We start from the raw sequence: 15,127 nt of genomic DNA, 5'->3' as shown, positions 1-15,127 counted from the left end.
ATGCGAATGAAAATGCACAAACATACCATTGATATGTGTCATGATTGTCATGGCAATCTGCAGTGTCACAATAAAGTACCTAGTAAAATAATGTTAATGATGTAATATTCATGATTATGCTGTTGATGATAAATGATAATGATGATGATGATGATGATGGTAATGATGAAATTTTGATTGATAGAAAGCCAACAGACTACAGTTATCTGATTACTCCAATCTTATGTCACTCTATTACATTCAAACTATTCACAACCATTTAACCCAGAATGAAGGAATAGTAATTAGGTTTGTTCAGAAGAAAAAGCAAACCACAGCCAAAATACATGTATGTCTTTTGTGGAAGAGAGTTTGAGGAAATATGAATGGTGGATGCATGTCTTGCAGCAAATCATCAATGGTTGAAACTGAAAGCTGTAGGAATCATGTGAGTGTATGATGTCAATTTGGCACTCTGCCCTCCCCATCTCTCCCCCATGCCTTTCCCTTGGAGTCCTCCCACTTAAATTGCCATTAGCATCTACTTGATATATTCTAAAGTCCTGTCTATTTGTTTGCCGCTTGCTCTTTCCTTCCTCATCATTCTGTGCCGTGTTTAGTTTCACACTCTGTGTTCATATTTGCACACTTCTCCCATGCCCTCATTCACTTTCATATCTCTCTCTGTACGTCTATCTGTCCGTGTGTCTGTCTATTTGTTTGTTTTCTCAGCCTTTCTTGCTCTCTCTATATCTCTCTTGCTGAGATGTATGATGCATTATAAATTGATATTGCCTTTGATATACAGTTAGGCGAAGTTTAAAAGGCTTGATCCAAACTATAATTTCAGTTGAGTCCTGATATACATTGTTGTTTTTTGTATTTCTAATAACCTCTGAACCAGTAGTTATCAATTCAACTTAACCCTAAAAAGACTGGGCTATTTTGGTAGCTCAAAAGACTGGGGGGGGGGGCCTAAAGGGCCCCCCCTTAAGATCTCGGCCGTGGATCGCGCGATTGCCACGGAAATTTGCACAATGGTAGTGTGCGATGTAATCTACAAGATCGTATATTTAAATTTTACAAAATAGTCTTCTTTTATTTTATTTTGATTAATTATGCTAATTTATGCAAGAAATCAGACTCTTTGATCTAAATCAGTAAATAAAGCTCCAAAAGTGCTCATCTTTGGTCTAATTATTCTTTGTGGCATTCTTAGCAAATGTACTTGAAAAAAAATTCGGTATCAAAATCAGTTTCTTATTTATTTTATTGTTTTATGAATTTCTTATGTATTTCTTTGTTTTTTCGACCTTTTGTTTTTGGTTTTTTTTTAAACAAAATTTGTGGCAGACACTTTTTGAAGCATAATACTCCTAAAACAAATTAATTTTAGCCATTGAGAGTAAAAATAAGCATATTTATATGAACCATGTGAAAAAACTCAATTTGCATTGACTTTGTACACAAAATCGCATTTTTGAGCCATTTTCGGCCTCACGTGCATGTACAAAAAGTTATGTAACTTCAGAACCGTACCCCCGGGCGTCACAAATTTGGTGTCAAAATGTGCGGGAAACTCGAAAGAAAAAAGTCATAGAGCATCGCGGCGAGAGCATTGCGCGTTGCAGAATTATCGCGCGAAATGTCGAGGGGGGGGCCTTTTAGGCCCCCCCCCCCAGTCTTTTTAGGGTTAAAGTAAACTTATTTCCACCATTGGATAACCTCTCCAGAAACCCCTGTGTTGAAAACAGGCATTTCAAAGTGATATCTCACAGTATTTTGTCAATTTTTCTTTGTGAATGAGCAGAAAAATGGTCACAAAGAGGACATCCTATCTGTGGCCGCCTGCCCACCATCACTCCTGGCAACATCCAGTTATGACGGAGAGATCATCGTGTGGAACCTGGTGTCTGGCTATGCCTACTCACACATCCAGAGCACCAAGTTCTATGAGGAAGAAAAAGGTGCAGGTAAGTCGAGACAGAGTGGTGAAACAGAACTATTTTGATATCTGCATATCTTTGCTATTTATGTTTTAATTTTTACTGTTAACTCAATAGTAAATGTTGCACAAATAATTTTTTTCTTCATGCTGAGCTAATGTTAAGGAACTTGTCTTGTGCTGTGGATGAGAGCAGTTTTTGTACATAGTTTGATGTATATAGACATATTTTCACGCTGTTATATTTGCAAAGATTCTGAGCGAACAAAAATGTTCAAAAATTTCCTCACAACATTTCACGTTTACAATATTCTTTTTTTTAAATGATAGACCACTACGTCAAAATATTCATTACTCTGTATTATGTCTGTATATGGTGGTTGTGTCATTGGTTACAAAATCAAAATGATTCTTCATTACATTTTGACCTTAGTGTGCACACGTCCTGCTTCAAACGACAGTGAATTTAAATAAGTAAGAAAGAAAGAACAACAACACATACACACACAAGAATGTGTCAAAAGGATTATCAAAACATATGAAAGAAGGACTAACTTTATAATTTTGTCTCATCTTTTGAATTGATATTATTGATTTGTCAGTCGATGGCGACGACAGTATCTCCAGAGTTATCTTCATTCCTTCGAGGCGAACCAACAAGGAGGCAGCACAACTCATTGCCAGTGGGCCAAGAGGTCAGTACCAGGATTTTTATTTCTACCTAGATTGTGCATGCTCAAAGACGCTTTTTAGCAATATTTCCAGTCATAAGTATCTGAGCTGAATGATCCTACATGCTACCAGAGTCTCTGATATTGTATAGATATGAAGCTGTGATTTAATCAGGGTTGGAAAAAAAAAAAGGCTAAAGGTTTCGAAAGTGTGAAACTCTGTGACTAACCAGACTTACCATACTCAATATTTTCATTACACTTCCATCTCTCGTCTATTCCAGGTTGCGTTCACTTCTGGAATGTATACAACAATGGCCAGCTGTATGGAAAATTCAACTGTGTAAGTAACAAAGATTCCATTCGCAGCCTTTGTCATTTTAAAGTGTCCATATTTCATAAGACAATGGTAGTAGTTGTGAATATGCTGTGGTAATTTAGAAAGACACACACACAGAGACACGCAGACACACCCACATAATAAGCCAGTTCGTAGTTCCACTTTGCGCATGAGCAGGAAAAGGTCATTTGTACCAAGAGGCACGTTGGTTTTTAAATTCACTGAGATAAGCATCTGTCATATAATGATTATTCATGCAATCATTGTAAATGTTGCTTGCCAGTACATCCACCTGACAGCAAGCCTGGTATTTGGCAATATGAATTTAAAACAGTTTTTGTGAATGCATTCATCACAAAACAGTGAAATGGATGCTTCCCCGACGGATGATTGACGAACCATTCTGGTCACTGCAGGTCTATGCAAGTTCATGCATTGTTTGAACATGAATTCCATGAATTGTTAGGTCGGGCAAGCTTACCGGTACGCATAACGATTAAAGTGCCTAACCAACTGAGAAAAAAGAAAGGTCATTTGTACCAACGTGTCCATGAGCTAAGTACGAACTGGCTTATTAATTCAGATATTTGGAGCACTGGTCAACCTACTTTGCATATTGATACCTTAGTGGCCTGTAATCATCACACAAGGTCACTGAACCGTATCAAGCCAAAAATTTGATGATATGGCTGTGGCTTCCTGACCTTGTCAACCTATGTGCTCTCTAGGTAGAAAAAGACATTACTATGAAGTGCAACATGATTACTTACAAGAAATTTCTATCAGAATCCATGAGGCTTTGCTTGTGAAAAAGGTAGTTTGATATTGCACACTTGTAGGACAGTTTGGTAAATTTGTGAGTGGTTACATTCTTGATCAAGAACCACAGTAGAACCACTGTAGAAGTAAGTCCTATCTCTTTTTAGGAAGCAGAGTTAAAGATTTTTTCTGGAAATGATATGCATTGCATTTGTGTTATGGATGGAAATATTTTTGCACATTATGCTAATACAAGTAGACTTAGGGAAAATAAAGCCACTGTGAAAGAGATTGCATGTACATACATGTATGACCACACTCCATTTACAAATCACAATTCTTTTCAATTACCTTTTTGGTGTTTGGATCAGAGTTTCATTTCACTCATCTCTTATTCAGGTGAAGAAGCCGGGCACATCCATCAACTGCCTTCAGCTTTCCACCGATGATCTCACTCTCTTTGTTGGAGACTCCATGGGTAAGAATTAATTGACACTCACAAAATGGGACAATGCATATTGTCTGACGAAAGAAAGGAGAGACATGCTCACATCTGATAAAAATTGAAATGTTTCGCCATGGACAGCACATCTGTTTTGGTATAGCTTAGTATCCCCCTCACCCCTTCCCATTGCTGGAATCTTTAAAAAAAAAAAAATAGAATAAGAAAAAAAAATGCTGACACAATTTCCTCACATACACAGTTAGTAGCATTTACGAATAAAAGAGCTTTCATAGTTGCATTAGAAGGAAAGTATGCGTAATACACTGATGTGATGTGCAAGCCAAGAAAATGCATCATTTCCACCAGGAAGTTGTAATGTGTCCTCGCAAATTATGGATATTGAGAACAGAGCTAATTTCTCTTTGCATGTAGTGTAAATGCCCGAACGCCTGACTAACAAAGAATGTGACATAAGACCTTGAGAGTCCCTTGGTTTTCATATTGTTTGTTCAGTTTTTCTCCATATTATTATTATTTTGTTGTTGTTGTTGCAGGTTTCATTTCTGTGTGGGACATTGATCACTACTGCCTGCAGCGACCAGACAACATTGAGGAACCTCCTGAGAGTGAGCTACGCCCTTTTCTCTCCAGAATTAGAAACCTCAATCCAAATGAGTTTGGGCATGTGACATCTATCAGACCACATTCTCTGTTTTTATATGAATGCAAAGTCTCGCAGCTATATTGCAAGTTTTGTTTCCTGGTCTATATTAAAGTTTGTGATTGTTTTTTTGTTTTGTTTTTTTTTTCTCATCCATCTATCATACGTAGGTTAAAGAGGTAGAGACATACATCAACTAGTCATTTTTTAATGTTTTTTTCTGACATGTATAGATCATCCTTTTATGATGATGTCTGTCACAGACATTGGCTTGTCTCATGTGTTTGTGGACTGATTTGATGAAGAATATTCATAATTATTGTCATAAATTTCTCTTTGTATGACTACATATATTTGAAAAAAAGTAATGACAAAGATAATCCAATAATGACAAAGATAATCCAAGCTTCCTTTCCCCTTGCTATATATTTTGAGTAATTACATGAATGTAGGCAATATAGTTAATGTATGTAATATACATGTACGTAAAGGCATCATGTGGCTTTTATGTCAATGAAGCATATTTACTCAGTCAGGCCTTTTCTGCTTTTGGTAGATTTTTGTTACTTGTACAAACAAATGGGAAGAATATGAATCATAGAAGCACTTTATTGTTATGTTCTGCAACTTTATACTATTCTTTCTTGTTCGTTTGCAGTGATGGGGTCATGGAGAGGCCATATTCAAAGCATCACAAGGTTTGATTTCATCTATACTTCTTATTCCCATCATGTGTGTAGTAGATTGTGCATTTAAGTACAAAATGGTAATTGCCAGTTAGTCAAACTCTCCAAGAAATTGACGTAATGTGAGCTTAAAATATATACTGTAATGGAGTACCTTTAATGATAACCATGTATGTTCAGATCATCTCAGTGTGGCTTGAGTATGAGAGCAGTTACCTTAAATGTAAAATGTTGTTCTCAGAAGGGCTCAAAATTCATCTTTCACCATTCAGACTTTGCTTACAAAATATCAAAAGGGTCTACCAAGAAACTTGTCTGGCCGATGCTATTGTAGGGTAATGGGATGTTTTGGAGTATTTTGGGATCTAAGTGTCAAATAATTTCGATTGTGTGCATACAATTGTATTCCTCAAGAGCCCTTCCCATTTTATAGTGGGTTGGTAGAACGTTACATGGTGATTGATTGGCTTAGTAATTATTTTGTGACAAGCTGCGTGTGACTCACTCTCGTGTGTAAGATCGATGGATACTACTATGGCCTAATTTGTTAATTGTCGATAATCATTATGAAACATTATGTACCATGATCCATGATCGGATATACAAAATGTTCTCAGAATGCAATCCTGTCGGTGTACTGTTTTGGTAATAATTGGCATTTACCCTACTGAAATGGTGTTGTCACAGCATTATTTTACTTATTTCTTATGCACATTTGTCCATTTTAGAGCATAAATTTAGTTTCTGCAGGCATGTGGAAACTTTGTTTTACATTCAGTGGCTAAGCAGATAACATTTTCTCCCATTTCTCCCTCTTGACTTTGCAGCATGAGCCTGGTGGAGGAGCACAGCATCCTCATCACCTCGTCCCTGGACTGCACCGTTAGGGTCTGGACCACCGAGGGACACTACGTTGGTAAGAGGAACCCTCCTCTCTGGAGTGACTGTCACCAATCCTCCTTGCTTGTTGCACCATGGCATGGGCAAGCCTCATATCGGAGTTATAGGATGTGTTGAATGTTAGGTTTTGTTGGAGCAGACAATCTTAAATGAATCTTACATGTATGTGCAACATAGGAATATTAAGTTTTAATTCTTTGTTGTTATGTCACATCTTATCTGACTAATATATTAGAGGGAACTTTTCTGTGTTTTTAAGGATCTAGAAGGTTCTGAGTAGGACTTTATTCTTATTTTATTTATGGAAGGAGGAGATATTCAAGAGTGTCTCAAAGTCTTTGTGACAAATCATATTATTATTATTATTTTTTATTTTATTTTTTTTTTTTACCCACAGCAGTCCTTTGCATATACTAAGACAGGGTAAAAGATATGTCAGACATTTCTCAGTTGCACATTTTACACTAGAGATATTAAGATACTTGAATTCATAGTCATTGTGCTAATAGTAATTGTTCCATACAAAAAAGTGATGATGATGATTTACGGTGACCTTTATTCCAGGAACATTTGGTCAGGACGATCCTTGGGATGTCTTCAACCCAGCCACCTTCAAGCACCCCATGGTGCCCTACGATGTCCTCGTCGACCCCCAGAGCATGCCCAACCACCCGATCTTCGACGACAAGTCCCCCTCGGTGTCGGACTACATCTGCGACTCGCTGGATGGCAACCAGGCTGGCGGGGATGCGGAGACGGGGGATGGAGAGAGCAGCAGTCAGGGGGAGGAGGTGGAAGAGAAAGAAGAGGAGAAGAAGGTAAGAGTTTAGCTTAATGCTATTCAAACTGAGTTGTGTGAGTTTGAAAGAAAGAAAGAAGCACTGGTATTTGCAGAGAGATTGTGAAGTCAAATAGAAGAGAAGAGAAGGAAAGAAGGTAAAGTCTGAAACTGTCGTGCAATATCACTTTCGTGTGCCACGCTATTACCATGCCACATATGTGGAGAAAGAGGAGAAACTGAAAGTGAAATGGTGTGGTATTCATTTCACTTTGAACAACGTTGGCAACAGTGTGGGAGATGGGAGAGAAAGAAAGTTCTGATTTTGATATGTTACTCATCGTACCACAAGTTGTGAAAGATTTTTTTAATCTTTTGTCTCCCTCTGTACAAATGAATTTGTAAGATATTGTCACCCTCTGCTTTAATAATCTCTCGCTATAATACCACAAGTTCACGATCACATCACAATCAGTAGTCATACGTCTTGCCGGACAGTGAAGATGAAATCAGTAACAACATAGTTGCACAAATTCAGTGCTTACTAGATAACTGAATGATCAGTGGTAAAGACAGGCCTTAGGAAAAAAAACAAAACAAAACAAAAAAACAACTAGAAATGTAAGTAGGATTTGTATGCTTGTAATCCCAAATCCATAAAGAGTATAAATAGCCGGAAGAGAGAAATCTAGTTTGAAGTGTTGGAAAGAAAGGGGAGCATGATGCTATGGTATAACAAAGCCTGTCAAGAATGATCAAACCAGGACTTTCTGTCACACATTAGTTTACACTTCTTCTGCAAGGTGTATCGCTTAACCCTTTGAGGACGGACTGACTTTGCGACAACACACATTTCCCATAGACACCTGCCCGAGTATACTCGGGACTTGTCCTCAATGGGTTTAATTTGATTTTATAGTTGAGCATCAGCTGAAACCATTTCTTTCCTCTCCCCACTTGATTTTAAATGAGTGTTAAGTTCACAAGATTTGCTGTCTATCTATTTTTCACTCTCCAGAGCGACTCGATGACATATGTCAGCAGTCAGGAGAAGTTTGTGTACAATGATGACATGATTGCAGCCGAACTCAGAGAGAAACCTTTCAACAGAGGCACGGGCAAGAGGTAAGATTTTTTTTTTCAGAGTGGTGCATTTCATTACCGGTAAGATAATGTCAGAGTCACTCCAACTGCCAAATAATAAGCAGAAATGTAATATTTTGTTTGGTAGTTACAGGGGAATAAAACTCAAATACATAATGAGGATTGTGTGAATGCAGAAATTTTAGTAGAAAACATCAGTGAAGTTTGAGGAAAATTAGACAATTCCTTCAAAAGTCATAAATTTTTTAGAGTTTTGGTGCAGCCATCGCTCGATGAAAAGACTACTCCAGATCTTGACGTTATATATGTAAAATAATATATAGAAAATATAAAGAGAACCCCACAAAATTTCATTCTTTATGAAAAATACAAAGTCCCGTGATTTGACCGGCATATTTTCAGGGTAATACATGTATTATTTCCCCTGCTTTCTAAAAGAGATATTAGTAGTCTTTCATTATGATAGAAAAGTGAAACTGTGTTGAATTTTCTTGATATTTTTCTTATATCATTTCCAATATGTGACGTCACAAACTGCATTATGCTGTCGTGTGTCCTAACAAATGGCAAAAGTTATCATACTTACTCTCAAATTGAGCAGCAGTGTGGTTTAGGCTCATATATATATATCGCACAAAAAGAGATGTTGAAAGAACATATCGAATTGTTTTAAGGAATCAACGCTTAGTGAGACTATTACTAGAGTGGATTTGCTCAGTTCAAACTGTGCTGAGGCACCTGTTCCAATTGGCATCATATACCGATCAAACTTTGCATACCTGATATGCTTCTGCTCATGAAAACCCTCCAAGTCTCATGATTCTTGCAAATGTTACGCATGTTTGCAACCCAACAAATGTGATGATGGGAAGAAACAAAGCAGGATGAAATTCAAAGAGGAAGCATCAGTGCTGTATCATATGAGAGTCACTCTATATAAATCAAGGCAATATTCTTTGTATTTCTCATAAAGGTTAAATAGCAACAGCAGTCATATTGCACATTTAGTATGCATATTCATGTAGACATAAGCCTTTCCTCTAGTCCTCTTGTTCTTAGTATAACAATCACGTGGACACGATGCTCATATCAAGTTCTTCGTGTCCTTTCAAGGTTGCGCCATGAGAAATTGAAGGCGATGCCCAAGGAGAGGGCTGTCACCAGTGCCTACCAGACGCTGAAGTGCTTTGAACTGGAGGACACGCCCCCTCCCCAGCCCCCATCCAGAAACAAGGACAAGGTCTCAGACCCATTCGCACTTTCCTAGTGTGTGCGCATATGTGCTTGTCAGCACCCTGCCCAGAGAAAGGGCAGTTGGACATGGCCGTGATGCTGGAATTTTGCTGAAACAGGGTGAATGTTCAGACAGGGATACCCCTACATTGCTTGGACTTATGACATGTTGAAGTGGCAGTTAAGAAGTTGAGAAGTGATAATCACTGCTGCTAAGTCAAGAGACATTATGCCAGTTGGTAAGGGGTATTCCTACTGGAGCAACAGGGAGATGTTTGTCTGTAACTGAGTTGGGATGTTAGAAGGTGATGAACTATGTCCAGTTGATGATCAATCTGTAGTGATATCGTGGTTGTGTGTGAAAGCGGGAACCTTGGTTGCACGGTCAAACATTAATTGTTTGTTGCGCTTGTGCACCTAGACTCCAGCATTTATGCATTTTGCCTGTTGCCCTTACTGTCTGGATGTTCAGATATATGTTGTCATTACCTGGGCTAGAAATAATCACCTATGAGCTTTCCCTTCACTATAAATCAAATGCACTTCCTTGACATATTGTTTTAGTGACAGAAGAAAAAGGTGTTGATGCAGTACAGACTACAAACCTAATGATGATGTGTCATAAGCCTGTGTACAGGATGGTGTGTTTTAAGCAAAATTAAAAATTGTATTCATTGAATTAATCTTGCAGAGAATCAAAACAAAGCAAGACTGATGCTCTGATACGGTCGTTCTCATGACGTGCATAGTCTAACCCAGGAAGTAAGGTTTACAATCCGAGCCATATGTTCTGTACCCTCCACTTATTATTTATCTACCTTTACAACTTCTGTGGCATCTGACAGAAGTATATTGTTTTAGGAATTTTTGAACTGAAGTACTAGAAATCTAGTTGTTAGTTGTGGGGAGGCTTTCTGGTCAGTAGCTGATGTATTCATTAATATGCAGACAAAACTAAATTGAAGCGGTCCACTGACAAATGCGCACAAACCATGATGTGCAAACTGAAAATGAAACCTTCTGGGAGAGATGAATTTCTCATGTTCTTGAAAGCAGTAGCTCATATATCTTCTGTTTAATTGTTTTAAAGGATGAAAAACGTTTTAAGTACATTCCTTCCTGTAAACTTGATATTATAAGTCAAGAGAGTTGCCTTTGGGCCAAATTGTAAGGTATTTAAACATACATATATTCAGCAAATATGTAGACAAAGTTGATTTTTCTTTTTCTGCAAATACATGTGCCAGTGGGCATTAAAACTATAGTTCTGTATTAGGTAAACATGTTTTATAACAAGTTCCAGTGATAGATGTTTGAATGCAAGCAACATAAAATATTTGTATTCAAATTTGTTTCTCATGAGATGAAAATTTATACATTTACCTGTAGATGGAAGCGCTTTTTGTAATTTTCATTTTTGTCTACGCTTTGTTCTTTAGCACAAACACATCCTAGAGAAATTACCTTGTACTTTAAACTTGGCAGTACTTTAATCCTTGTACCATCTTGTGTGTGTAAAAATAATTCTACATCTTGACAATCATCTGTTCCGAGTCATAAATAATTAGATGTGCACTACAAGTGAAACAAATACAAGTTTTCAAAATGAGGTCATCAGAAATGTAGCTGACTGTTTGTACACGTAGAATATCAAACCATGAAAACAGCACTGACAAGAGATTCATTATAGTGATGGGCAGTTTTGTGTGGACTTGTCCAGCTTGCTTGTCACACGATGTTCTCTAAATAATGTATCTGAAGGAACTGGTATCACTTCAACATCATCTTCCATATTTCTTGCAAGTCAGATGTATGCGTGTCTTTCAATCCTATATTTAGAATCGTCACAAGCATCCACAAGTGCCATCCATTCTCTGGAATATTTTGCTTGAGGAGAATCACTACCTTTTCAAAGCTCTGTGACTTGAAATTGCATTGGTTTTGTCTTGAATGGAAGAATTAACTGATAATCCATGCTTCCAGTAAACATGCATATGATATACAAGTATATGTATGTATTTCTTCTCTTTGTTTTTCCAAACAGCTTTTCATGATATTCGTGTTGATAATATTCAATATCAATGACCTATGCATTTATCATCAGAACCTTGTGCAGCGTAAATTGACTGCTGTAGTGAAGTATTTCTTTTATATATAATCTATTTTGTGCTCTAGATTAATGAAATAGAAGATTTTTTTTTTTTTTTTTTTTAATGTACAAGATGCTATCTTTCATCTCAGACTGGCTTTTAGTGATCAACCGAAGTTGGAAAACAAAGGAGGTTGATCCTTATCTCTTTCTTCCAAAAATAGAGTGTTAGAAAAGAGAAACAGAATTCTGTAATTCTTAAGATGCATTCGTGTTTGAGAATATGTCGTATTCATCTTCATCCTCTGTGTGATATTTATAGAGCATATCAGTTTTCTGTTTTTTCCAAATCTTGAATGAATGACTTTTAAAAGAATTGAAATTTTGATGTGATGTTAAAGGGAGAGTATTTCTGGAGAGTGAGGTTTACCTATTTCCTTTTGGCTACTCAGTGCCCTAAAAATAAAAGAAATAAAAGAAAAGATATGAGGTAGAATTTACCAGCAAAATAGATAAAAAAAGGTTTCACGAATTGCTTTCATTTTGTATTCCAGTGTGATTGTGATCTCTGTAAGCCAGTATTCAATGTTGGCCTTGATTCAGTAACAATGGAATTCAATTACTATATGTTAGCAGTGTTTGAGCTAATTAGGAAACTTTGTGAATTCAATATCTCTGATATGAATTGTAGAAGTGTGTTTTTTTTTCTTTTTAATTGTTTATTTCAGACATAAAGGTGGAATTATTACTAAGCTTGTCTTGTTTGAATTTTTTTTTAACCCCATATACATTGTCAATTCTCCTTTAAAGTAAGCATTTTCTTCATACTAAAGTAGACCTTTATGCAGACTTCTTTGGCAAAGAAGAGTAATGCTAATTAGATTTTCAAATTCACGAATGTAGTTTGAATCTGGTCCATATATTAGGTACAATATGCAAATTGTGACTGTGTAAATGAGCATGACAGGTCTGGCGTATGCCAAAAGACATCCGACATAGAAGGCGCACTGACACGCATGTGTGGGGTATGGCTATTTTACATCTGTTTTAGTCCATGGACTGATAATTAACCATGGATTTGATTGAAATGACCTTTGTAACTTCAGGTCATATTGTTACTATTTAAATATCTATTGAAGTCTTTTAACGTGTGTAATGAAATGAGTTACGAGAAATAAGTTATGACGCTGTCACTGTGCCCAACGTCTTGGCAGTCGGTAGGAACACCATTTCCTGTATTATTGAAATACACTTTTCAAGCTGTGTATGAGCATGCAGTTACGGAGTTGGCTGTAAATCATGGTGTGTAGGCTATCAAGCTTTAATTTTGTGTCATTGTGCTCTGATTAAGAAAAGTTCTATGCATAAAATATTTGATCGGGACTGTGTAATACTTGATTGACTATGTGAAGTGCTTTTAAAGGGTGACGTTTGTATCAGCGATGCAAAAAATCTGGAATATGCACAATAGTTTGTCAATGATAATGAGTTGTATATATTTGTACGGTGTGTGTAAATGTTTCTTCCTTTGGGATACATGAGCTGTTTTGTTTCTGGCAGTCCCGTTTCCCTTCAAACGGTAGTTTCAAGTGCCTTTGCTAGAAATAAAATCTTCTATTTCAAAAAAATTACAATGTTTTTGAATTGGTTTGTTGAATGTGTACTCTTGGTTCAGTGAAAGTGTAATTCCATGTGATGCTGAAAGTTGACTTTAAATACTGTTTTTGTCTACACTATATTGTATATAGCATATATATGTTGCATATTGTATACATGTATATTGTATACATGCACAGACTTTCAGAATAACAGCCGATGGCTGAGCAAGTTTCCCTTGTATTACCGTGTTGAAATAAAATGAAAATGAAATGAAAATAGAACAAGATGAACAGAGTGTACAAGTATCATTGTAATCACACGTAAGACTGAAAGTTATGAAGTTTGAATTTTCAAAAGCCTTGTGTGGAACAATGATTTTGGTACTGTATAGGCCTACTGCAAAAACAGAATTGTTTGTGCACATTTTGATTTTGTAAATTTCGCAGAAACCAAGTTTTGTGAAATTGAAATGCACACGAAAGTTTTTGTCTACACTATATGCATCGAATGCCACTGGCAATTCGTGAAAATTTTATGCTGCGAAAAAGGCTGTCGGCTCCAATTAGCAAAAATGTCATGCTGCAAACATATATTGCTTTACAGTAGATAGAATAAAAAATAGTTAGGTAGATAGAAAGAGGATAGCTAAAGAGAGATGTAAGGTTTTGTATAGAGTGTGCAAAATATATTACTATATATCCCCAGCTGAATGACTGAAGAGAGCTTTAGATAGTGAAATCTTAATGGAAATTCCACTCAAAGTCAAGTTGACTTTGATGAGAAGAAAACTGTAAAACATAGTTTTCACCTGTTTTGAGGAAACACAAAATCAATCATGATCACAAATGCAAATGAAGTGGGGTAATGATGTCACCACCTGGACCATCCTAAATCATTTATACATAAAATTCTTTTTTTCTTTTTTTTTTAAGGGGTCGTATAGTTTTGATTGAGACCTAACTTCAGGTTTCTGACATTTTTTGGTGAGATAATGACAAATTTCTCATGAAATGTGAAAGAGCGTGTCATTCCAAAAGGAATTTATTGTTTATTTGATGAAAATTAGTTTTGAAATGGCCGAGATATCCAAAACAGAGCGATCCTAATAAAAGGTGGGACCCACCTTTTATTAAAATCACTTTGTTTTACTTTGTTTTTTGATGCCTCAGCCATTCCAAACCCGATTTTCATCAAATAAACCTTGAATTTCACTTAGAATGGTATGCTCTGTACTATTTCATAAGGGGTTTCTTGGTATCTTGCAAAAAGTTAAAAGCCCAATCCTCATCTCTACCAATACAATACCATCCCTTTAACATGCTAAATTTCACTGCAATGGTACAATAAGTAGATTAATGTTGGGCAAAAGGGAAGAGACAAATATGAAAGCCAAATGAAATGCAGATGCATGTGAAATAGAAATGGTGGATGTTTGATAGTAATATGATACAAATCATATTACAAGCAGGTATGGTACCAACTTTTACATGTCATAACATCTAAACAGCTGTACATAAAGGTCTATAAGAAAGAAACTTATTCTCTGCAGAATACCATGTTTAATTGAAAAATTGTTGGACTCGACCTTCTGTAAGTAAATCCCCTATGTTTTCTGTCAGCTCATGAAAAGCTTCCAGGGAATATGATTTCTTCTCTTCAAATGAAAATTCCTAGGTAAGATTAACAGCTAGTGTAAATTCCTTTCTAATCAAGGGCATATTGGTCTACTAGTCAAAAAGCGCCAACACAATATGTTAGTTTTAATGTAGCAATCCATATATACATATATATGAGGTAATTTGCAGCAGTCATGCCAGTCTCGAAGCAAATCACTAACTAAGGGAATTCATAGAGGAATATATGAAACGGTTATGGACGGCAATCACAGCTAGCTCACAAGCAGTCCTTGGGACCTCGGCGGCATCAAGGTCAACACAC

General features: G+C 36.6%; 1 protein-coding gene across 1 annotated transcript in view; it reads left to right on the top strand.

Annotated features, from left to right (window-relative positions):
- Positions 1-9,864, top strand: part of LOC140235039 (cilia- and flagella-associated protein 337-like) — a 151,086-nt gene extending 141,222 nt beyond the window's left edge. Inside the window, exons 17-26 of the mRNA XM_072315076.1 lie at positions 1,790-1,952; positions 2,527-2,619; positions 2,880-2,938; positions 4,094-4,172; positions 4,694-4,765; positions 5,459-5,498; positions 6,314-6,402; positions 6,951-7,204; positions 8,183-8,289; positions 9,382-9,864. Coding sequence (XP_072171177.1) covers positions 1,790-1,952; positions 2,527-2,619; positions 2,880-2,938; positions 4,094-4,172; positions 4,694-4,765; positions 5,459-5,498; positions 6,314-6,402; positions 6,951-7,204; positions 8,183-8,289; positions 9,382-9,535 — 1,110 coding nt within the window. The 3' untranslated portion in view covers positions 9,536-9,864. The remainder of the gene's footprint in view (positions 1-1,789; positions 1,953-2,526; positions 2,620-2,879; positions 2,939-4,093; positions 4,173-4,693; positions 4,766-5,458; positions 5,499-6,313; positions 6,403-6,950; positions 7,205-8,182; positions 8,290-9,381) is intronic.
- The last annotated feature ends 5,263 nt before the right edge of the window (positions 9,865-15,127 follow it).

This window comes from Diadema setosum, chromosome 11 (genome assembly GCF_964275005.1).
Source record: "Diadema setosum chromosome 11, eeDiaSeto1, whole genome shotgun sequence".
NCBI classification, from domain to species: Eukaryota; Metazoa; Echinodermata; class Echinoidea; order Diadematoida; family Diadematidae; genus Diadema; species Diadema setosum.
Note: the sequence above shows the minus strand (reverse complement) of the source record. Positions and strands in the feature narration are given on the sequence as shown.